Raw genomic sequence first — 24,392 nt, 5'->3', positions numbered from 1 at the left:
ACCTGACCTGGTTCATCATAAATTTGCTAAACTTGCTAGGAAGGTCGAGGAATACCGGGGTGCACATGGAAGCTCGAGAAAGAGAGAGGTGCACGTGCGCACCTTACCTAGTTCATCATTAACTACGTAACTCACTAAGAAGCTCTAGGAAGATGGAGGTGAATGTGAGTACTAACCTAATTAAACATTAGTTACTTAAACTCGCTAGGAAGCTTGAGGAAGACGAGGGTGCACGTGCGGATCTGACCTGACCTGGTTCACTATGAATCACTTTCACCCGCCGGGAAGCTCAGGGAAGACAAGGGTGCACATGCGCATCTTACCTGCTTCATTATTAATTACTTAAAATCACTATGAAGCTCCAGGAACATGGAGGTGAACGTGTGTACCTGACCTAGTCCATCATTAATTACTTCTACCCGTCGGGAAGCTCAAGGAGGAGAGAGGTGCACATGCTCACCTTACCTGGTTCATCATTAATTACGTAACTCACTAGGAAGCTCGAGGAAAATGGAGGTGAACGTCGATACTGGCCTAATTAAACAGTAGTTACCTGAACTCGCTAGGAAGCTCCAGGAAGACGAGGGTGCACGTGCGAATCTGACCTAACATCATCATATAACTTCCACCTGCCAGGAAGCTCGGGGAAAACAGGGGTAGACATGTGCACCTAATCTGGCTCATTATTAATTACCTAAACTCACTAGGAATCTCGGGGAAGATGGAGGTGAACGTGTGTACCTGACCTAGTTCAACATTAATTACTTGAAGTCGATAGGAAGCTCGGGGAAGACGAGGGTGCACGTGTGGATCTAACCTGGCCTGGTTCGTCATTAATTACTTCCATCTCCGGGAAGCTCAGGGAAGTAGGTGGTGCACATGCAAACCTTACTTGGTTCATCATTGATTACCTAAACTCACAAGGAAGCTCAAGAAGATGTCGGTGAACGTCTGTATCTAACCTAGTTCAACATTAATTACTTGAACTTGCTTGGAAGCTCAGGGAAGATAAGGGTCCGACCTGACCTGGTTCATCATTAATTACTTCCACTATCAGGAAGCTCGAGGAAGACAGTGCCGCACGTGCGCACCTTACCTGGTTCATCATTAAGTATCTAAACTCATTAGGAACCTCAAGGAAGTTGGAGGTGAACATGCTTACCTAACTTAGTTCAGCATTAATTAGTTGAACTCACTAGGAAGCTAGGGAAAGACGAGGGTGCACATGCGGATCTAACCTGGCATGGTTCATCATTAATTACTTCCACTTCCGGGAAGCTCAGGGGAGATAGTGGTGCACGTGTGCACCTTACCTGATTCATCGTTGATTACCTAAACTCACGAGGAAGCTTGAGGAAGATGGAGGTGAACGTGTGTGTCTAACCTAGGCCAACATTAATTACTTGAACTCGCAAGGAAGCTCGGAGAAGATGACGGTGCATGTGTGGATCTGACCTGACTTGGTTCAACATTAATTACTTCCACCACGGCGAGATCGGGGAACACAGTTGTGCACATGGGCACCTTGCCTGCGTAGAAAGATGGAGGTGAATGTGTGTACCTCACATAGTTCAACATTTATTACTTGAGCTCGCTAGGAAGCTCGGCTAATATGAGGGTGCACGTGCGGACCAGACCTCACCTTGTTCGTCATTAGTTACTTCCACCACCGGGAAGCTTAAAGAAGACAGTGGTGCACGTGCGCACCTTACCTGGTTCAGCATTAATTACCTAAACTCACTAGGAAACTCGGGGAAGATGGAGGTGAACATGCGTACCTAGCCTAGTTCAAAGTTAATTACTTGAACTCTGTAGGAAGCTCGGGAAAGACGAGGGTGCACGTGCGGAACTAACTTGACATGGTTCATCATTAATTACTTGCACCGCCGGGAAGCTCGGGGAAGACAATGGTGCACGTGCGCACCATACTTTGTTCATCATTATTTACCTAAACTCACGAGGAATCTTGAGGAAGATGGAGGTGAACGTGCGTACCTGACCCAGTTCAACATTAATTACCTGAACTCGCTAGGAAGCTTAACGAAGACGAGGGTGCACGTGCGGATCTGACGTGGCCTGGTTCATCATTAATTACTTCCGCCACCAGGAAATGGGGAAGACAGTATACCTAGTTCATCATCTATTACCCAAACTTGGCAAGAAGCTCGAAAAAGATGGAGGTGAACGTGTGTACCTGACCTAGTTCAACATTAATTACTTAAACTCGCTTGGAAGCTCGGGAAAGACGAGGATGCACGTGCAGATCTAACCTGACCTAGTTTGTCATTACTTCCACCTCCTGGAAGCTCAGGGAAGATAGTGGTGCACGTGCGCACCTTACGTGGTTTATCGTTAATTACCGAAACTCACTAGGAAGCTCCAAGAAGTTGGAAGTGATCTTGCGTACCTGGTCTAGTTCAACATTAATTACCTGAACTCGCTAGGAAGCTCGGGAAAGAAGAGGGTGCACGTGCGGATCTAGTCTGACCTGGTTCATCATTAATTACTTCCACTGCCAGGAAGCTCAAGTAAGGCAGTGGTGCACGTGCGCACCTTATCTGGTTCATCATTAATTACCTAAACTCGGGAGGAAGCTCGAGGAACATAGAGGTGAACGTGCATGCAAGACCTAGTTCAACATTAATTATCTGGACTCGCTAGCAAGCTCGAGGAAGATGAGGGTGCGTGTGCGAATCTGACATGACCTGGTTCATCATTAATTACTTCCACCGTCGAGAAGCTCGAGTAAGACAGTGGTGCACGTGCGCACCTGCTAGTTCATCAGTAATTACCTAAACTCACCGGGAAGCTCGAGGAAGATGGAGGTGAATGTGTGTATCTGACCTAGTTCAACGTTAATTACTTGAACTCGCTAGGAAGCTCGGGAAGACAAGAATGCACGTGCGGATCCAACCTGACCTGGTTCATCATTAATTACTTCCACCGCAAGGAAGCTCGGGGAAGATAGTGCAGTGCATGTGTGTACCTTACCTGGTTCATCATTAATTACCTAAACTCACGAGGAAGCTCCAGGAAGATGGAGATGAACGTGCGTACCTGACCTAGTTCAACATTAACTTCCTGAACTCGCTAGGAAGCTCAGGGAAGCCGAGGTGCACGTGCGGATCTGACCTGACCTATTTCATCATTAATTGTTTCCGCCCCGGGAAGCTCGGGGAAGACAGTGGTGCACGTGCATACCTTATCTAATTCATCATTAGTTACCTAAACTCACGAATGTGTGTACCTAGCCTAGTTTATCATTAATTACTTGAACTCACTAGAAAGCTTCGGGAACATGAGGGTGCACGTGCGGATCTAACCTGGCCTGGTTCATCATTACTTACTTCCACTGCCGGAAAGCTCAAGACGGTGCACGTACACACCTAGGATGAATGTATGTGCATATGTACAAATGTCTACGTCTATATTGTGTTTAAGAAAAATCAAGTCGGATTACGAAGTTGGACGTGTAAATTAAACAAAGACCACATTTGAGAGGTCAAGTCAAAAGTGGGGTTCTCTTCCGAGGAAGGACCCGATTTTCTCAAGCCGTCCTTTTCGATGCTTTCGGACCTTATTTGAACTGTTTTAAAAGTCGACGCTACCGAAAAGAACGGCTTTAAAGCTTCAGGACGTGTATGTCAAGAGACCGGAAGAGAGTGAGTAGGTGGGGTGACGACCTTCGAACAACCTGTTTTACACTCATTGTGAGGTGTGGTTCTTCAAAATAACACGTTCGGCAACAACAACAAAAATTTGTTACATTCTCAAAAGAAAAACACTTGTGATCTTGTTGACCGTTTAGAACCTTGACAAGAGAGGCAAACATAAGAGGTTTTGACTTGATCATCCGTAGCAGCAACACAAGGCTAACTAGCAAATGCAAATGCCTACCAATGTTGCTTGGATATGATTAATCAAGGAAAAGCCAGGTAGAGAGAAATACTAGTTCCGCATTTCATCGACATTGGAAAAAGGTTGAGTAGCAAATCTCATCTTGCTCTCATTTTTCTTTGTCTGTACAAAAAAAGCACCTGCAGAAGCAGAACCAGCCTGCCTGCCTACCTGCATGATCTGTAAAACGAAAATGTTGCCAAACTCTTTGATCCCCTTGGCACACTTGTACAACATTCAAGGTCTAAAACTCAACCCTGTTTGCATCATCAGGTGTCTAGTAGGTTAGAATGTCACTTATAGTATCCCCTCCCTTCCCTTCTCTTCTCCTCTTCTTTCTAGGGTAAACTACTGCCGACCACTGGTTAGTGGAATGTCATATCTATTATGCTCTAATTTTTTTGTAAATTTCTTCATGGGATTCTTGCGGCGCGTTAGCATAGCAGGCAAAGGAGCATAGTCTTAGGTAGACCGGGACAGGAAAAACTCATAATCTGGATGGTGGTTCGCAGACGACTCCTCGGATCCCCTAGGAATGACAGCCCTTGCCATCGCGAATGCACCTCGCTTCAGTGTCCTCAGCCTCTCCTCCACAACTTCAGCGCCACTGGGCTTCAAGGAATCTCGACATCTCAGCTCAAACCATTGCTCACCCTACAAAATGGACCTTGCATGTTAGACTGGGGAGTCTGTCATGTACTGACTCAATAACTCAAAACGAACCAAGCACTAGAAACAAACTATGGCCAGGCAGCAAGTTCAGCTTGCACCTTACATTCTGGAATTTTCACTTCGTTTAGAGCTACATGCTGGATACACTCAGTACTGAAAAAAATCGCTACCCTCATAGGGAAAAAAGTTAGAATGGTACCTTGTCATTGTAACTCTGCAGACCAACAGCCGGGCAAACAATTCGGGTGTCCTGACCACCACTAGAATCTGGGGAGCATATTTGTGGAACCAGTTTACCCAGTGAATGGTATGTCAAGAATGATGCACGGAAGTTCCCATGAGGTACGCGATAAACAGGATACCAAGCAACACAGTACCTAGAAATAAAAACTGCCATGATCAACAAGTGTCCAATAACAAAACAAACAGAAGTTCAGAAAGCACTGGGGAGCAAAAAATATCTAGGATTGGGAACAAACCAAGAAGCCGGATGCAGATCACGCAATTTCGCACTTTGTAGCTTTTCAGAGTCACCAGATACATTTAGGCAGCTAAGCTCCTTGATTCTGCATTTGGTTGTACCAATATTAGTACAAAAAAAATATGGAGACAAAAAAGACGTTACAAGAAAATAATAATTAATTTCCACACAAGTTTCACATTTAAAAAAAATTGACACAGGCAAGATAATGCTCACATGAGAAAGACTGCATCAAATGAAGATATGATGCATGTCAGCAACATATTTATGATTGATTTGTTAGCAACCTATAAATCATGTCTCTAAGCTACTCTCTCCGTCCGGAAATACTTGTCCTCGAAATGGTTGTATCTAGACTTATTTTAGTTATAGATACATCTATTTTATCCATTTCAAGGACAAGTATTTCAGGACGGAGGGAGTACTCACTTGGGCACAAATAACTTGCATTGGTTTTGGTCAGAATCATCCCTTAACTATTTGCATCACCAAAACATGTCGACCATATTTCACAGGAAAAACGGTTTCTTGCACCCTTCATCATTGCCATGAGCACCATTGTTCACAAACTCAATATTAATTTATATGTTACACTGGTCATAACAGAAGTATTAAGCTTCCTTGCCCGCATTACACTGTTCATAATAAGAACTGTCAAACATCATTTGCCTGTTTCTACCGAAGTAATAGATGGGAATCCGTTGCACTCATAAAACCATATAAGCATCTCTGAGACACACAGGACAGATTGAGGAGACATGAATACTTTACAAGAAACGGCACCAGGAACTTCAGGATAAAGTAACAACAAGCGGTTCAAATCAGACAATTTCAATAGCCATGCTTAGAATCAGTAAACACGACGAAAGACTCAAGACAACTTACTTTTCAAACAACGGAGGTCGAAAAGAAGGCTGCTCTGTTTCGAAGTATTCAAAAATGAGTTCTCCATGAGCATGCGCAGAGGAAGATGATTCTGAAAAGGATGTGTTACTTTGCTCAAATGGTTTATGCAGTTTCGCAGGCACGGGTTGAGAACTCAAAACGCTTGTGGTATTCGATGCCCCCAACAAATGTCCCTCTTGTACATCAAAACCATTATCCATATTCTTCGTAGACCACCCAAACAACTGAATAGCAGACAGGTAAGGTACAAAATATGCACAGAACTCTGAACTCTTGTGGTGTGATGTCAAGGAACTGAGATCATTGAGATCTCTTACTTCCAACCCATAGCACCCTGGCTCTTCATACCATTCCCATATATTCCTTAGGTTAATATTAGACATGTACTGCTGATAAGCTGAGTTCCTGACAACTTGATCCTGTGAACAGTTTCTGTTTTTCACACAAGGAACATGACCAATGACTGGAGTTGCAGAGTATATAAATGTCTCGAGATCAGTAATCGGATAACCAGCAGACATGTAGGCATCTGCAGCAACTTGCACCTCATAGGCATCATTAACAACCTTGATCATCTCAATTAGATGCATTTCAGAACTGCAAAACTTTCCTAATCTGTGATTCCCTTCAACAAAAGGAGTTACACCACATCCAATCACTAAGTCAGTCTGAGTGGACTTCGGATCTGCAAAATGATCGTGGTGCATGTTAGAAAGTCTGTTTAGTGTAGTATGTTAAATCTTATCATAAGATCTGGACATTAGAAAGAAAAGAAAAAAAGCATGCAAAAGAACTGCAGATTCAGCCATACCAGGTGATGGTGGTCCAGAACCTGTCCCGGTAACATCATTGGCTTGGAATGAACCTTGTAATCCTGTTTTCCGCATGGGAAAATCTCCTACAATATGATCTGTTGATTCACCAGATTCTGAAGTACAGTTGTCCTGCGCAGACTCGGAAGTTGTAGGTTCAGAAGCTGAATTTGATAACATCTCACAAGAACTTGACTCACTGCAGTACACAGCATTGGGTAGCCTTTTGTTTAAATCAATGTTCTGCTCTTTGTCAAAATCACCATTTGATTTGCTATTGATGTTTTCTTGTGGACTTGTAAAATGATTGTGACTTGCTCCTGATTCAAAGTCCTTAAGTGGAACTTCGTTACTCCTCCTATGGATGAAATTCTTGATGGAGCGTTTCAACGCAACCCCATGCTGAGGCTGTATGCTACCAACATGATCTGGTCTATGTGACCACTCCTTAGTGTTGAGTTCCTTAATCATCTGCCTAGAAGAGCGGCCAGTATATTTTTCATTTGGACCATGCGTAACAGCAGATGCATGCTCCCCAGTAAAGCTCTTCCACATTGACATTTTCCTCTCTTTTCTAGCTCTCTTTCTCGAAATTACTAGATGAAAATCACTGCCTCTGCTACCATTTTCAGAACAAAAGCTACTACTGCAGTTGGAATTCTCTAGCCAACTATCATCAACTCCATCACTAGAGCTGCAAAATTCTGCTGTTTCACATGGATCATGTACACAATCATTTCTGAACAGTGTCTTGGTCATATCACTACAGTTCCCACTCCTGCTGGCATAATGAAGCTCTTGAGATGAATCCATCAGGTCACAATTTGGAGTATCATCCAAGCACCTGCAGTCACTGCTGTTACATTGTCCAAACAATTCCAGGCCTGATGTAGTTGGTCTAGACAGTTCTGTCTCATCAGAGTAAGACGCGCTTGAAACAGAAGCAACTGAACAGCCATTGTACTCATTATCATTTTCACTGTCAGGAGCCTTTTCAGAGGCTTCTTTCACCGAAGAACTAGGAGAAAAGGTTTCCTCAAACAGTATATCACCAACATGCTTAGGTGAAAGTGTCGAACCTTCACAAGAATCAACCATATCGACTGAAGGGGTAGAGCCGTTGCTCTCTGCGCATGTAATTTCAGATCCATCAGCTGGCTTTCTGAAGTGTTTCTTCTGCTTCTTGTTTTTCTTTTTGCTCTTCCTTCTTGTAGTATGCCTTGCATCCACCCTTGTCTTGGTAGAGGTATTGTCTGAGAAACCTGAATTGGACATACTATTGGATGATGTGGATCGCTCTGCCAGCAGCCTTTGATTAGATGAATATTTTCTGAGAGGTTCATCTGCCACACTAAAATGCAAGAAAATAATTGATGGAGAGGAGGATGACGGGCCAAGGCTATCTTCTGAAGATGTAGGTTCAGATGAGGTGTGGAAGAACTCAATTGGTAAGATCGTCGTGAAGATACACCGCCTGAACAAAGCAGTAAAGAATTACGACAAGCAACATTCAATAACTCTTTTCTGGTAGCAGTTCAGAAGGACAAAATTCTTGCAAAAAAGGTGCCACTGTAATTGAACTTGTAAAAGAACGATATTAAAAAAGGAAGATATTTTGCCAATTCAGAAAGGAGAAATATATGGACACAGAAAGAAAAATAACTATACCTGGGTTGCTGCTGCTGTCTAGATTCAAGACGAGCTACATGACGCTCCTGAAAATGTGTAGGAAAGAAAACATTATACGGTATACAAACAAAAAGATGTTAGTGCTTCTAAGAAAGAGAAAAGGGGGAAATAATTTGCATATATATTTGGCGCGTACAAATTGGAAATTGGTGGGGTTCTTCCTCTCTGATGAGTTAAAAAGGCGCTTGATCTTCCTGTTGGCGGTGCCATCATTAGTACCATTGGCAAATCCATGTACAGTTACCATTTTGCATCAGTTCTGCTAGACGTAGGAGAAACACATCAGAACCTCAAAAGGATGTGCAGTGATCCGGAAGAGAAAAGGCCCTTGTTTTTATACCCGAACAATACCATCCAGCCATACATAAGTCAAACAGCATGTTTTGTGGACAATTTATTATACATACATAGTCGAAACGGCAAAAATACCATCCAGCCATACATAAGTCAAACAGCATGTTTTGTGGACAATTTATTATACATACATAGTCGAAACGGCAAAAATACCATCCAGACATAAATAAGTCAAACAGCATGTTTTGTGGACAATTTATTATACATACATAGTCGAAACGGCAATTACAAGGTGACCCGACGACTACAAGCGTGCGCTAATGTGTCAAACCATTAAACTGGACTTGTGGCAAAGCTAGACGATGTTTTGATAGGGACGGCAAAAGTAGAAGAGAAGGCAATGCAGAAGACTAGTGATGTTGCATATACATCAGGCATGATTTCACAGAGAGCGAAGCAGATGAAACGGCACCACATATTGTAATTCCAGGTGACGGTAGCATGTTGACCATTGAGGTTCAGTACATGTTTGACCAAACAGCAACTTGCAGCCCAAGATTTATTCATCCAGTCAAGGAGTGCTAGTTTGATCCCAACTCCCAATATTAAAACCCTAACTGAACTTTAAAAATGCTTCCGAGAGGATGAAGGCATAATGGATTTGTTGATACAAACAATAATAAACAAACAGAAGAAGTTTCCAAGTGAAGCTGAGAAAGTAAAGCTACTAGGCAGCAGCAAATCCAATCCAGCATCTGCCTGTTAGCGATGTGGCAAGCAAAAGCAGCACTCCGCGTGAATCACGAGAAGCAATCAATCAACCAACCAACCAAGCATTAAATCCGTGCGGCCGGAAGAGGAGAAGGCAAGCACGGAAAGTAAATTCGTAGATGGCAGCCCTAACCAATCAATAACGAGGGAATTAAGAAGCTGGAGCGAAGCGATCCAGGACGGGGCCCGAAATGCTGGCGGAGCAGGCGGCCCTCGCAGATCAAAAAGAAAAAATAATCGGCGTGCCTAACAAGGAACGAGATACGGATCGCAGCACCCATCGCACTCATCGAAGGTGTGGGGGGGATGCGGATCGATTGCGAAGCGCAAAACCTAACGTGGAGATTTAGAGCTGGCGCCGGAATCCGCAGGATCGGCCGCGCACCGCGCACGCGCACGCAGCGTCCGTAGCAAAGCGAAGCGAAGCAGAGCAATCCCCGAAGCAGGCGGAAAATTAATCCGAGCGTGGGAGGGGAAAGCGAGGGAGGGAGGGAGAGGGATGGAGTAGCACGCACGGTGGCCGCCGCGGCAGGGGAGGGCGGAGCTGCCGCTCCGATCCCACTCTCGGCGGATGGGTGGATCGATCGACGGAGGCCACGGGCGGAATTGGGAGCCCTCTCTCTGTCTGTCTGTCTGTCTGTCTCTCTGTGTGCGTCTCGCTCTCTGCGTGGGCGTCTGTCAAATACAATCGGAAGGGAAGGTGGGGAGAGAGAGGGAATGGGGAGGGGGGGTGGGTGACGGGGAGAGAGAGGGAGAGGGGGGAGCTGGTAGGTGAGAGGAAACGCAAAGGAATATACCGGACCCAACCGGACCCGGACCGGACCTGACCGGACCGACTGCTGCTGTTGCTACGGTGCTGGGCTGCTGCTGATTTTCTCTTCTCTTCTTTTTTTTTCTATACTATTTTTTAAATCATTTTATTTCTCTATCTATCTACATAAAAGAAAAGGTATGCGTATTGATAACATACTTAATATGTGTTTTCTTATAACGGCAAGATAAGAAAAGGTGTGATTGTTGATATCATACTCTATCTCTTGCCTCCTGGTATAGAGAACTCAACCTTTTTATGAAAGAAAAAGCAATCTCTTCTTTTCTTCTCTCTGCAAGACAAGCATGCGTATTAATATCGTATACTCTATCTATTTCTTCGTATAGAAAACTTTCTTAGCAAAATGTGTATAGGCGTGCGACTGCCTTGCTTGTTAATGGTATCTGCCCAAAATAGGTAAGGGTCCCTAATCATTGGGATGGATGGTTCGGCTTTGTGATATCTGCGGCAGCAGCCAAGAACACGCCTGCCTGATCTGCCTGGCATGAATGCGGCCTTCCCACCCGAATCCTAAATGGGATTTGGTTGACACAGAGCATGCATTCAACACAGGATTACCTTGGAAAGCACTAATTCTCATCCACACAAAAAAAATTAAAGCACTAATTCTACTACGTACTGCTCACAGCGCAGCATGTAGATGGATTATTCAGCCTAGGCTTGATCTGAATGCCCCTTCCATTCGCTATTTAACTACCCAGATGAAGATGCAGATGCAGCAGCTAGTGCTCTACAGTCACTGTCCCCATCTCAACAACAACAAACACTTCACTGAATATACACCTCCACACATCCTGCTTACAATAACCACCAGGGCAACATATATTTCTCATACCCTAACCGAATCGACACGGCTACGGTCCAACAGAACATCATCCCCGCACAGTTACTGATGATACTAATAACAACCTGCTGTGCGGTGCATGCCTCCCTTTTCCAGAAAGATGAACCATCACAGGAAAACTTGAGCTACGCCACCCTTTGCACCCCAGGTTTGGACTCATCATCACAACATTTCTTTCTTCCATTTTGTCCAACAAAACAATGGAGCAACATCTATCATCCCTAGCTTGTGCCAAGGGACTACCCCTACGCATAACAACATATACATCAACTTCCCTTTTAAAAGTTTTGCCCAAAAAGCTGTACATTGAGTATCTCTTTTGTACAATTCTTCAGTGAGGCTTACCTCTCTACAAACTAAGCACTCAACATCCATCCCCTCAGGTAAAAAGAAAACACTCGACTCACCACATGAGCTCTCCTCAACTCCACCAACAGGTAACAGCCATCGCAACCACATCATAACACACGCCGCCGACTTGTATAGTTTCCAGACCTGCCATATGAACAGAAATTTTAGTCAGACAAGGTAATTTTTCAGACAATATAGCACATACATGTAAAATCACCCATACCCACAAGCAGTCCAGACGTAAAAGGCGTGTGCAATGTTCAGCTGGCAGCCTTGCAGCCAACCAGATTTTAAGCTAAATTAACTCTAGTCAACCAGTGATCAATTATGAAACTATATTTCAGGCTGAGAAACGAATTGTCAATTGCTGTAACCCTAAAATCAGCTACTAGTGCAGCCACCGAATTAAAAGAGACCAAACAAAGGACCTTGGATTAATGCCTTAGATACGAATAAGACAGCACCGGACATGTTCACACCATTCGTTCCCCAGACTACAGAAATCATACGCATACGAAACCAAAATACTCTTGAAGCTTCAACTAATCTCCAATGGATACATGTAACAAATTTGACCTAAAAAAGAGGATGTATATTTCCTTTTTGCATACATAAAACTGAAAGCAGCAATTCTAGTGTTAAAGAAGTTCAAAGGAGCACTCAGAAACAAGTCAGTCAGAACATACTCAAATCAATCGCTCCACAGACTACAGAACTATATTCAACAAATTAACACTCAAAACATAAAATATTGTCACAGCTTAATAATCTTTCTGCGACTTGACATGTATAATTTGACAAATGAAGAAAAATAATATCTATTTTTAATTTGCACATATAAACTGGAAGGAGCAACTGTGTACAGAATTTAGACAAATCTGTGTATCACTGGGATAATTAGTACCCAGCACCCGCTACCAACTTCGCGGGAATAAAAAATACAATGACAAAGTCAATATACATCATGGAAAAATAGAACAGCACAAAATCAGATCTGAAGTATGAAACACACAGTACAGTTCCTAAATTTTATAAATAATGCTCATCACAGAAAATCTCCAGCAGGACAAAATCAGAAGATACATAGCAGAATTTCTAAAGTTTCATAATTCCCAGTTTCTCACTGATTTATATACTTCTAAAAGATCAGTTTTCCATGGTTATGAATCAGATAAGAACACCAGGAACACATATTGCCACTTCAAAACTAAGAATCTACTCCCTCAGTCCCATAATAGCTTGAAAAATGTTCTTATATTATGGGACGGAGGGAGTACCTTGTATGCCTATTTTATTTCCATTAAACTACTTCTCTCAATGCAAGTTGTGCTGTGAATTTGCACTGTTTACTTAGACTGGATAACGGAAGACCAATTTTGTACAGGAGTTATAACTAGTGCATCTTTTTGGGAAACAAATACAGATTTACTGTCCCTATGGGCACCACACATCCATTTCTTCAAGAGCAAGATGCACTATTTGAAATGTCAATGATGCAGTATATATCATACATGCACACAGAATTTGAAGGGCCAATATGTCGGAAATATATACTAGAAAATGAAAAAAGACAAGCATTGCATGGAAAGGTGCTTATTTAATATTGGTGATAACAAGACCTTCCGCAGTGGGTAGTATTAGAAGTTAGCATCATGCATATATGATACTACCTCCGCAATGCATTGTATCATAGATTATCTTAGATGACCTTATTTATTGCCATGCATGACATATAGTAGCATAGCATTTATTATGATATGGTATCATGATATGATACTCAACCCTCTCTTTCTTCATTTAATTGTATGCCACCTCACCAAAAATGCTTATTTGGCATGCATGATACTAGCTATAATACTCCCACTGCAGGAGGTCTAAGGTGTGGACAAATTTGGCATATCTGTACTATACTATATGCAATGCATCCATGGAACTATAAATAACAATTGAATGGCTTAAAATTTATCACAAACGCCCAATAGGTCACCAGGTAATTTCCAGGAAATGAATACCAGCATACAATATCAACCAATCTATGGAAACCCAAATGATGTCCACATAAACCCATCATAGTTTTAGCCTTGTCTGCTAACACATAACTGGATAGGAGATATATATAATTTTATCTAAAGAGCAAAGTCGCAGTGCATAGAGAACAAGAGTAAGAACAGTACTTTAGCTTTTCTGTTTTGACTTAGATTTGTCTACGTGAAACTTGATATGTGTTGCACAGTAGGCACAACAGTCCAAGTACAGCAAACTGTAGAAAGTGCCATAGATACCATCAGTATGCCCTTGTATATATAAGTTCCCAATATTTTACTATAAGAACTGATACTTATGTCTAACACACCGTCTGAGCAAAATACATTAACCGCAGTTTGCACTCCTCAAAGAAACACACCAAAAGCAACATCTAAATGAACAGGAGAGTACTTGTCTCATGTAAAACATGCGCTTACACTAAGAGAGATTAGTCTGCTGGATGCTGCTGTCAAGACTAATTACAATGTAAAATGTCCATTCCAATTACTAACATCAGATCTCATCATTACTCCCCAGGCAAAAGTGCATCCTCATCGCAGAACAGGCTAACATAAGCACCTCTTGTTGAATCCCCATTTAAAATGGCTCCCAACGTCTCCAATTTCCCATGTCAAAACCTGTATGTGAAGAACTGAGAAGTCAACTCAACTGCAGTACTAGATAGATGGAAGTGTCGTAGACAACTAATCTAAAGATCAATGAAGATAACAAAGAGACAAATAGAAAAGTGATACAAAGTATCAACAGAGAGGAGATTACCGCAGAGTTAATTATACAGGTTCATCCAGAAGGCCTCCAGCAATTAAGTGCATGAATATCAGGCTTGGCTGGCAGCATGTGAGGAACAACATGGCCTGTCAAAAAACAAGAATAGAAACAAAAGGATTTAAAAAAAAAGGAAAGATATAGCGTATATACATGAACTGATTATTTAACGAAATTCACAAGATTAGCCGACAAGGAGGTATCACAGCACAATGGGGTACATGGCATCTATTATCAATGGATCTTACTAAGCTTCATTAAGATTCATTTGAATGCACAAGCTATCAGAAGGAAAAAATAGTGACAATGTGAACTTTAAGAAGCCAAAAACCTGGATGTGGTGCTCCAGACGGCAAATGGTTAAGTACAGCATGTTGATGACTCATTGGATTCATTGAAGATCTGTCAATGTTCGACCTCGGATACCCTATCAGAAAAGTGAATCATTATCATCTCAAGTTTCTCAAATATAAGATACATAAACCAGGTTACAGGCAAACATACCATCCTGCATGAATGACCCGTCTGAACAAGATAGTGATCTGCCACCTGGTAACCAGGTATTATGCTGGTCATCTGGACTGAAGTTACCAGATGTCATTCGCCACTGTTCTTCCGATGTATACTGGCTTTGACTATTTGGAAAGGGCTGTACACCATAAGAATTGCATGGAGGTGGTACAGATTGTTGGCCCATGGGGTTAATGTGTGTGTGATGAGTGTGGGGGTGAACTGGTGGTGTTTGTGCCGATGGGAAAGCACTGAAAGCCCCTTGATGAAAAGATACACCAGGCTGAAACTGATAATTACCATTAGAAGCTTGCTGTGGCAGAAAGATATTGTTGCTTCCATAATCCGGTGGCAATGATGGGGCATAATTAACTGGAGCTTGTGCATTCACTGGTACAGCAGGCATAAAGTTCGGCGTATTTCCAACACCTTGAATTGATGAATTTCCTGTTAGTTGGTTACCCTGCATCCAAAAATCTTTATTATTAAACGAAGAACACAACAGGACCTGCTAAATAAAGTACGCATTGAAAAAACAATTACATTGGGAGGCCTAAAATATTCTGGCATGGCATGCTGATAACCCAGTGATGATGGAGATGACGGAACAGGTGGCGGGATTGAAGGATGAGGAGGTGGTGGAGCAGGCTGCGGAGGTGGTCCAGATGGCAGGGGTGGCGGTGGAGGTGGCGAAGATGGTGAAAGTGGTGGTGGCGGCGGAGGTGGTGTAGCAGGTGGTGGTGAAGGGGGCAAAGGAGGTGGGGGAGGCGGTGAATCCAATGGAAGAGGTGGAGGGCCCTCAGGTAAAGGCTGGGGAGGTAATGAATCCAGTGGAAGAGGTGGAGGACCCTCAGGTAGAGGGGGAAGCTCGTACTGATTAGTCAATGCCTCCTCTGAACCTGCTTCCTGCTTAGAATCATGCTCAATGAGGGTAGATCCCTCTATCTGTTGACTGTTCCTTGGTAAAACTGAAGCATCTTCCATTACAGCATCACTAGTTGCACTTTCTAGTACCGTAATGTGTTCCTCAACAGAGTTTGGAGCAATAATCTCTTCACTTTCTTGTATCCCACCCCCTCCAACTCGCAGTGAAATAACTGGCAATGACCCATCAATCCGACGGAAATCCTCATCATTTACAAAGACATTTGATGATAATATTCCAGAGAACTCAATGGTTGTATTACTGCACAAAACACAAAAAAGAACACATAACATATGTCAGCAATGAGTTGAATTAAGATGATACCACACATACGGCCACTAAAATCTCAAGGAACTCAATTTAATAGGTTCCAGCAGAGGTAGGTGAACATAAAATCAGCTGACGCACTTGGATTATCGAAACAAGATGAAGGTCCCTAGAGTACCTAAGGGCCTTACTATGGTCAAAGCATGTGGCACTGACATTCTCATAGAATACTACAAGTACGATACAGATATGGTCATACATGATTTTAGAGAACAGCAACAAGGTAATAACTATAAAACATAGTTCATTGATTTATGTCTTGAGCAGAACATGTATCTGTCTATCCGACACAGAGACTGCTGAGTTTACTGGCTTTCTTATAAGATGAAAAGTATCAGTGAAACTGATTCATGTGTCATGGATCTTGATAGGGATAAGGGTCCAAAGACCAGGGGTAGGGTATTCACCTCATCTAACCATCACAGGGCCTAATCACCATCATGGTAGTGATACTCTGAAGCTTAGTTGACCTGTTGAGTCTTCGTTCAGTAATTAATACACATAACCTTTATCTAGGCAAGCGACTTGATTCACAAGCCAGATCACAACTAGACTCTTGACCAAACCATAACTATATCTTCCTAAACTTAAAAGACCCAGCCACGCCCAACACGGATATAACTTGATTTGCTCGACTCTTACTTCCTCTAACATAACCTATCCTATACCTCCCCGTATGCCCATACAAGGCCGCGAGCATGCACACTTGTCAAGCCCACACCACTGCCACTGTGGCTTGTGGTCTTGCAACACGGCTGTTGCACAGAACTCAAAGCCCATAACATCATGTCAACTGCACCACCGCCCGCCTCCCCAAGCGGAGCCACGGCCGCCCGCACTGCCACTCAGTCACCTCTGCTGCACCACCTGCCTCAGTCACCCGCCACTGCCATCTGCCATCCGCCACCCACCTCCAAGCTCAACCATCGTGAGCTCCCGGGCACTGCGGGTGAAAAATAAAGGAAAAACTATGACCCAATGATGGGTGGGTTCCACTTGCCATTATCTACGTAGACAAGAAAATAAGGTAGGTATTGGTAGGCCGCTGGTGGAAGAGCACAAACAGTGATCTCGCATTATATAAGGACTCGCTCGCCGGCTCGCCCTATATTGGATGTAGTCTTCTGGAGATGCTCTGAAGTGGTTCATTAAGTGGTACTCATTATAGATTTAAAATATTTGTTAAGAAACCCATCATACAAACTTATGACTTTCAGCCACAAAATAAAACCAGTTATACTGAGTTTTATTAAACGGAAGTTATACCGTGTTACAAAGCTAGTACACCGTTCTTTTTCTATTTTATGTTTTGATGACTTGTGTATCCAAAACCAAATGTGGCTTTGACCATTGCCTTTATGTAACTTCCTATTCCTATTAGTATTATATATTAAATTAATAGAACAATAACTTCGGATGACAAAGCTAGTACATAGTTCTGTACCTTCCCTTGAGAGTTTTAACCATATAATGGTGGCCTGGTGGTCAGGTTTAATTGTAGCTTGTAAGGATTCTAAAACATCAAACAAAAAAGGACAAAGGGAGTATATCAGTTATCAGATCACAAAATACCTGCCATATTCATCAACAAGCATGTCATCCATCTCCCTAATAGGGTCATCAACAGAACGTTCAGCTCGGGACGGTCGCCTGAGCATGAAACCAGCGTGTGTGTTATCATTTGGCACCTCTATGTCATTCATGTATTTTCGCAGTACATTTTCTGGCATAATCTTTCTCTCTAGCCACAATCTTAAAACCTACAAAGCAAATGGACAGAAATGAAAATTGTCTGTGGAAATAACAACTCGATAATTAGTATTAAAGTTGGTACTTTTAGGCACTGGCGTCGGTTTTCACGAGCACCAGCTACAGGTGGAGCAGCAGCACTCAAAAGACGAGGTAATGCAGCTTGAACAGTGGGAACATATGAAGCCCCAGCAACGCCTAAGCATTCAGAAATCAGGTAATTAAATCTTGGGCTTAAGGAAACGTATAGTTCTGTGAATTGGTGCAACATAATACAAAGAGAACTTACCTTTCTGAGAGTGAGAACACTGTGTTATGGAGTCCAAAAGAAAAAGGAGATCAACCTTGCGATGCAAATTAGGCTCATTCTCGATTTTCCTTATGAGAAGCGCAACAATCTGATGACATATAATGAATTAATTAATAAGGGTACTTTGCTTGTGATGAAAAGGCAATGCTGATGGCATGTGGATTAATGAATGTACATGATTGAAAAATGTGTGTGTCTATGAATGCATGTGTGGGTGTGGGTGTGCAGGGGGTACCTCTTCAGCAATGCCATGTTTCGAGCACTCGATTGCATGACGTGTAGCACGACCTATACTATCCTTTGTCCTCGACAGAGTCTCTATCATTCCCTCCAGGGCATCACGTGCAATTGCTGCATCAGTACCACCACCCAGTGAACTGCTGGATTGCTTAGGTTTCGGACTCTTTTCATGTTCATGGTCAGTTTCTGCTGGCTTTTTCAGATCAACTCGGTGACCAGGTTCACAGATGGAATCTTGAGATTGCATGATGTCACCCTCTGAAATAGCATTTCTTGATGCAGAAGGAATGTGAAAAACAGGACTAGGACTTAGTCCAGGCAAGCCATACGCTGCGGAAGCAAGAACAGCATTATCTGCAGAAGAGCCATCAGAATTTCCTTGACCAGACGCAAGATGGTTTCTCTTTGCTTGGGCAGCTGCAATAAGACGCTTAATTGACTTGTCAGAGTCAGCATTAGACTCAGCGAAATCTGCTTTATCAACAAAATTTGATCTGCATAAGAGGAAATTGCAACATCAACAAAGTGCATAGCTAAACATGTATAAACGTAGACAAAAAAAAACATAAGAAAGAAACTTAGCAAATTCAAAGCAGTATACCTGTCCTCTTTAGAGTGATCCAGCTTCCCGCTTCGTTCATCTGACAAAGTGGCACTTAACCTATTCTCGGCAGTCATAGCTATCTGTGTGCTGGGCTTAGCTTTAACCTTGGCATTTTCTGATTTAGACAGAAGTACATTCTTTTCTAAGGTAGCATGGCTTTGAGAGTGAGAGTTCCCAGATGTCTGCTGCACTACTTTAGAAGAACTACCTTGCGGTTTCTTCACTTCAGATGATCCTGGATTTTTTAATTGGTCGGAGGATTTGCGGTCTGCCGGGTTAATCTTGTTACCCAAAGCAGAAGAAGTGTCAACTGAGATAGTGGCCGATTTTCGCCCAGTCATTTGTGGTCTAGCGTGCACTTTACCTTGACTTGGTGAATAAATTGGCTCGTGCTTCACAGGTGACCTTCCAACACTTCTGGGTTTCTCTTCTCTTGCCAAACCAGATTTTTTTGCAGAAACATTGCCAACTTGTGATGAAGGAATCCCCCGAATACCTGTCTGATGGATCTTGTCTGTTGGGGTTACATGAGTGGAGATTGATTTGGCCACAGTTTTATGAGGTGGGGTTCGTTGTTCTTCCTCATCATCATCATCGAAACGACATGCTCTTCTCCTGGGTTGTGCCAATGGCCTACCAACACGTGAGCCATCCTCCCTCATGCTGGAGCCCTTCTTAGCAGTATCAAAACCAATTAACTTGGTTGCAGAACCAGGTGCCTGTTCCATTCGCTCAGAATGCGGCCTTGGTAGGGGTGATACAACTACACCTGATTTCCTTGTCCTACCATCAGCGGTTACAGTCTCGGGAAATGTGTTGTTTCTGGCTCCAACGGAAGTGGATTTCTCATTTTTCACAGAATTATCCTTTCCAATATCAACAGGTAACCTAAGTTCACTCTTTGCCCCTGTCTTAACTGTTTCATTGGCTCTGTCTACTAGTTTTGGCCTCTTTGCCGGACGCATATCAGTGCTACCCTCCGGCTTGCGCTGACCACTACCAGGCAGAGATTTCTTATTGGAAGACAAGACAACAGGTGATTTTACAGTCAACTGCTTGTTAGGCTTGTCAACCATTACTTTGTTAGGGCACCTTCTCTCTGATTTGTCCATAAGTGATTGTTTCATCATCGGTTTCAGCTTTCTAAATCCTCCGCTCTCTTTGTCAGCACTATTGGCTGGTACAGTACCAGGTAGAGCCTCAGGAGTAGTCCTCCCAGAAATACCAGTGCCATCGACATGCTTGTTTTCCTCCCTGTCAGCAGTCTTCAACTGCATCTTGGATTTATCTTTCTTTGGCACTTCAAGGGCACAAACTATCTCTACATTAGGGTCCAAAAGGATACCTTCAGTTGGACGGCCCTCTTTCCCAACTTTTTGGCCTTCAGTCTCTCTTCCTGAGAACAGAGAGGTTGGTGAGCGTGCTTGTTCAAGGTGCATGTTGATAGCTGACTTCGATGTGACAGGCTTCTTTTTCTTGGGATGGTCAGAATTCTTTTCTACAGATTTTTTCCTATTAGTAACTGTTGGAAAAGTATCCTTTCTGTCATGACCACCATCTTTCACGTTCTCCTCAGTTCCTGAACCGTGCCTTAAATTATTCAAGTTGCCCACAGAACTATCAACTTCCATTTGTTCAAGGTGCATGTTGGTAGCTGACTTCGATGTCACAGGCTTCTTTTTCTTGGGATGGTCAGAATCCTTTTCTGCAGGTTTTTTCCTATTAATAACTGCTGGAACAATGTCCTTTCTGTCATGACCACCATCTTTCACATTCTCCTCGGTTCCTGAACCGTGCCTTAAAGTATTCAAGTTGTCCACAGAACTATCAACTTCCATTTGTTCCACTCTTGGAGTCTCACCATCATCAGGTGGCTTTACAAGGGATTCTGTAGGTTTCTCACTCATATCAAGAGTTTGATCAGGCAACACATCATTGGCAGTTTCAGATGATTTTGGCAGCTCGTCATAGGCCTTGCATATCTCCACCAAGGCTTCTTCAAGACCTTTCGCATGTCTTTTCGGAAATCTTTTCTCTCGAGCTTGATTTACCAAGTCATTCTTCACCTGTTCTGTAAATGGCTGGAGATCTGGCAAACCTACGAAAGCACTGTCGGAGATATTCATTCATTAGTAATCAAGTAATTCTTTTACTTTAGCCTTTAAAGAGTTGTCGCGATAAGCTCAAAATAGCAAAGAAAACGCAGGCATGGAAGACAGCAAGGGTAACAAATCAATATTGTATCTAGACAAAATGGTGACACGGTTTTAAAGCAATTAAAGAAATGCTCCGCGTAGAGAATACCTTATAAGCTAAAGCAACCGACTGAATCAATCAAGTGGAGTAATTTAATTGCTCTATTAGCACCAAAGTAATTTAAGAGGTCTAAAGATCATTACCTACCACAATTTATGGAGAATAACATACTTAACAATATGTAGATCAGTTTGCTGCACAGGCTCAAGTTACAATAGAATTAATAACATTCTCATTCTTACTATTTGGAAGAAAATGAAAGGCTGTAGGAGCGGTTAAGAGTACTTATCAATAATTGAAAACTAGAAATAAAGAGTGAGAAGTTCATAATAAATCAACTAAGAGTGGAAGTACTGCTTTCATCTTTCAGACTCAGTCTGTGAAGAATTGTACCTCCTAGACTGACCTTGCACAGCAATGTGTAACCTTAGATCATTGGTGGAAACAATAATCACAAGACTTAAACTTTTACACCAAAGGGGTTTTTTAGTATAGATATAGGAATCTTCTATTCCTAAATAAGTACAACCCACTACCTATTTTTTCTAGCCATGCAACCATGCCACATAAGCAAGTCATGCATGCAAGTCATCTTCTATACTATTCCTAAATAGCTACAACCCACTACCTATTTTTCCAAGATATGGAACCATGCCACATAAGCTAGTCATGCATGCAAGTCATAATTACAGTTTTTTGCATTACTCCATACATGCAGCGCTGTCAGATAAACTCATGCATGTTAGTCATAAGTTAATTTTTTGCATTAGATTTTATGTCGACAATATATGTTTTGGGAAATTGCAGCATACCTATGTAGTTCACCCTTCCCATTTTGTTAGAAACGACAGTCTTTTAACTGTAATTTATTTTTATTTTTTATATGCTTCGTGTTTTTATTGTTTAATAACTTAATTTGCTTCCATTAGTTTTAGATGATTTTGCAGCGACTATTTATGCATTTCTTTTAGCAAGATTCCCGCAGCAACGTGCGGGGCATCATATAGTATATAGCAATCTACCGACCCAAGCCGAAAATCAGATTAAGTAAAGCTCAGGTAAAATAAAAGAGATGATTTTGCAGCGACTATTTATGCATTTCTTTTAGCAAGGTTCCTGCAGTAACGCCCGGGGCATCATCTAGTATATACTAATCTACCCAGCCAAGCCGAAAGTCAGATTAAGTAAAGCTCAGATAAAATAAAATAGGCAGAATTAAAAACTGCAAACTATGCAGTACAAGCATTTATTTAAATCAGAATCAAATGATCGCTCTGTCCTATTTTTTTCCCTAGTACACGTGTAAAATCCATCTTGCCAACAATAAGAAATATGTTGTCACTATAGGAGACAGAGTAGCCATGTTCCCAAAGCAAAAAATACGTAAACTACTTACCCACACGTGGCATACCTTAACGGATGAACTTAGCGGAATTTGAGGCAATAAATTGGGTATGAATAACTACAAAAGAGTGTTGGTGTCTCCTGCACATGATCTTGGCTGTGTGATAAATGTAAAGAATACAAACACAAAAAGGCAAGTATGAAGTGGCGCATTCATCAAGAGCGTGGCGACATGTGGCATTCATGTATCCGATCAATCATCCGCAGTAGAATTGGCAGTTAGAATACCGTTAAACATGGCGACAAACGGAGCTAGTAACTAATGAGCACGAGGACGGCCTTACATCTGTTATACAATAAATCATCCATGGTGGAATTGGCAGTTAGAATACCATTAAACATGGCGACAAAAGGAGCTAGTAACTAATGAGCACGAGGACGGTCTTAAATCTCTTATCCGATAAATCATCCAGGGTAGAATTGGCCGTTAGAATACCGTTAAACATGGCGACAAAAGGAGCTAGTAACTAATGAGCATGAGGATGGTCTTACATCTCTTTGGTGCCAAAGAAGAGGACAAAGAACTTGCGCGGAGTGGGCTCCTGATTCCAATCCTCCGGCCTGCTCACCTGCATAGATAAGAAGCATTAACCTCCAAGGCTGAAGCACACGGTCAGTATCCTAGACATATCAAGATTCAGGCAGGCAGAGATGTGGCCAAGAAAGATGCAGAAAGGGAGGGAACTGGCTCGCTATGGGGGAAGAAAACCCTAGGTAGCAGGCAGGAGTGTAGGCTGGACCTTGGCTGGCCAGAAAGGGTAGCCCTTGACCTTGGCGAGGACGAGGTCCCCGAGCTGCGGGTCTCTGTTCCATTTGGTGCCCTTGGCGCCCCGCTTTGCGGCGGGAGCCATTGGGCGGCGAGGCCCTAGGCGCCCTTCTTCCCCAGCGTCCGCCCGCACCCCGTTGAAGAGGAGGGGGCCAACGGGGGAACCCTAACCGGCGAGGGCGAGGGCAAGGGCGAGGGGAACCCTAGCAGCTCGCAGTGCGGGACGAAAGGAGACCCTAGTCGAAGGGAAGGGGGAGGGTAGCGGCGCCGGCCGTGAGGGTTCCTACAGCGGTGGGGGGAGGCGATGGCGGCGGCGGCGGCGATCGAATCCGTGCGGTGGTGGAGTGGATTACTGGGTTGCAACTGCGATTCGGAATCCTCCTCCCCTCCTCGCAATTTTCTCCCCTCTGCTCAATGTGATGATTGTGAATAACCAGACGATGTGAATAACCAGGAGGAGGAAAAATCTCTCCTTTTTCTTCCGCCTGGACCTCGTGGACGGGGAGAGGTGTCACGCTGGCGACCAGCCGCGCGATCTGAATCGGACGGCGGCGATAGGTTGTTGATGCGGCGCCGTTCGGTTTGGAGAACACCTGGGGTTTCCTTGTCACTTCCGGTACTCATTTATGACGCTGGTGATGCAAATACTATCTCTACCAGCTCAGCATTTTGCGTTTCTTTCTCCTTTTGTTTTCTCTTCTTTTCCTTTTGGGCTAAGCATGAACATAGACACTTTTGCCACCAGATGCCAACCTTACCTACTGTCTTGCATCGAAGAAAAAAAAGAGAAAAACCATGAAGATAAAATTCACCAACCAAAGTTGCAAATGCTAATCAGAACATATGGCTTTGGATCTAGAACCAAGGTTGCAAGAATTCGAATTACCTTTGTCCCTCGCCAAAGCTGACGTTGATTTTGATCATGGTCTTCATCTTGCTTT

The 24,392-nt window shown here is 43.0% G+C and overlaps 2 protein-coding genes across 7 annotated transcripts; both read right to left on the bottom strand.

The window, feature by feature from the left end:
* Nucleotides 1–3,913: 3,913 nt before the first annotated feature.
* LOC119331616 lies at nt 3,914–10,242 on the bottom strand. 3 transcript variants are annotated; one of them, XM_037604782.1, is made up of 8 exons: nt 10,038–10,238; nt 8,594–8,719; nt 8,437–8,483; nt 6,768–8,242; nt 5,936–6,641; nt 5,049–5,135; nt 4,769–4,946; nt 3,914–4,551 (listed from the first exon to the last, which is right to left on the bottom strand). In XM_037604782.1, exons 2-8 carry the CDS (start codon nt 8,702–8,704, stop codon nt 4,360–4,362), a joined length of 2,796 nt encoding a protein of 931 aa, XP_037460679.1. In that variant the 5' UTR covers nt 8,705–8,719; nt 10,038–10,238; the 3' UTR covers nt 3,914–4,359. The 3 variants fall into 3 exon arrangements, with proteins under 3 accessions (XP_037460679.1, XP_037460678.1, XP_037460680.1); XM_037604781.1 differs by having other exon boundaries at nt 8,594–8,716; XM_037604783.1 differs by lacking the exons at nt 3,914–4,551; nt 4,769–4,946; nt 5,049–5,135 and adding an exon at nt 5,535–5,685 and having other exon boundaries at nt 8,594–8,716; nt 10,038–10,242.
* Nucleotides 10,243–11,104: 862 nt separating this feature from the next.
* LOC119329389 (ENHANCER OF AG-4 protein 2-like) lies at nt 11,105–23,966 on the bottom strand. Of its 4 annotated transcripts, XM_037602427.1 has the most exons (14): nt 23,426–23,897; nt 23,178–23,254; nt 19,023–21,134; nt 18,417–18,915; nt 18,161–18,269; nt 17,957–18,069; nt 17,695–17,882; nt 15,414–16,056; nt 14,865–15,333; nt 14,692–14,787; nt 14,355–14,449; nt 14,012–14,212; nt 11,544–11,693; nt 11,105–11,443 (listed from the first exon to the last, which is right to left on the bottom strand). In XM_037602427.1, exons 1-11 carry the CDS (start codon nt 23,534–23,536, stop codon nt 14,376–14,378), a joined length of 4,491 nt encoding a protein of 1,496 aa, XP_037458324.1. In that variant the 5' UTR covers nt 23,537–23,897; the 3' UTR covers nt 11,105–11,443; nt 11,544–11,693; nt 14,012–14,212; nt 14,355–14,375. The 4 variants fall into 4 exon arrangements, with proteins under 4 accessions (XP_037458324.1, XP_037458326.1, XP_037458323.1 ...); XM_037602429.1 differs by having other exon boundaries at nt 11,105–11,693; nt 23,739–23,966; XM_037602426.1 differs by having other exon boundaries at nt 11,105–11,693.
* Nucleotides 23,967–24,392: the final 426 nt, after the last annotated feature.

Source organism: Triticum dicoccoides, chromosome 7A (genome assembly GCF_002162155.2).
Source record: "Triticum dicoccoides isolate Atlit2015 ecotype Zavitan chromosome 7A, WEW_v2.0, whole genome shotgun sequence".
NCBI lineage: Eukaryota > Viridiplantae > Streptophyta > Magnoliopsida > Poales > Poaceae > Triticum > Triticum dicoccoides.
Note: the sequence above shows the minus strand (reverse complement) of the source record. Positions and strands in the feature narration are given on the sequence as shown.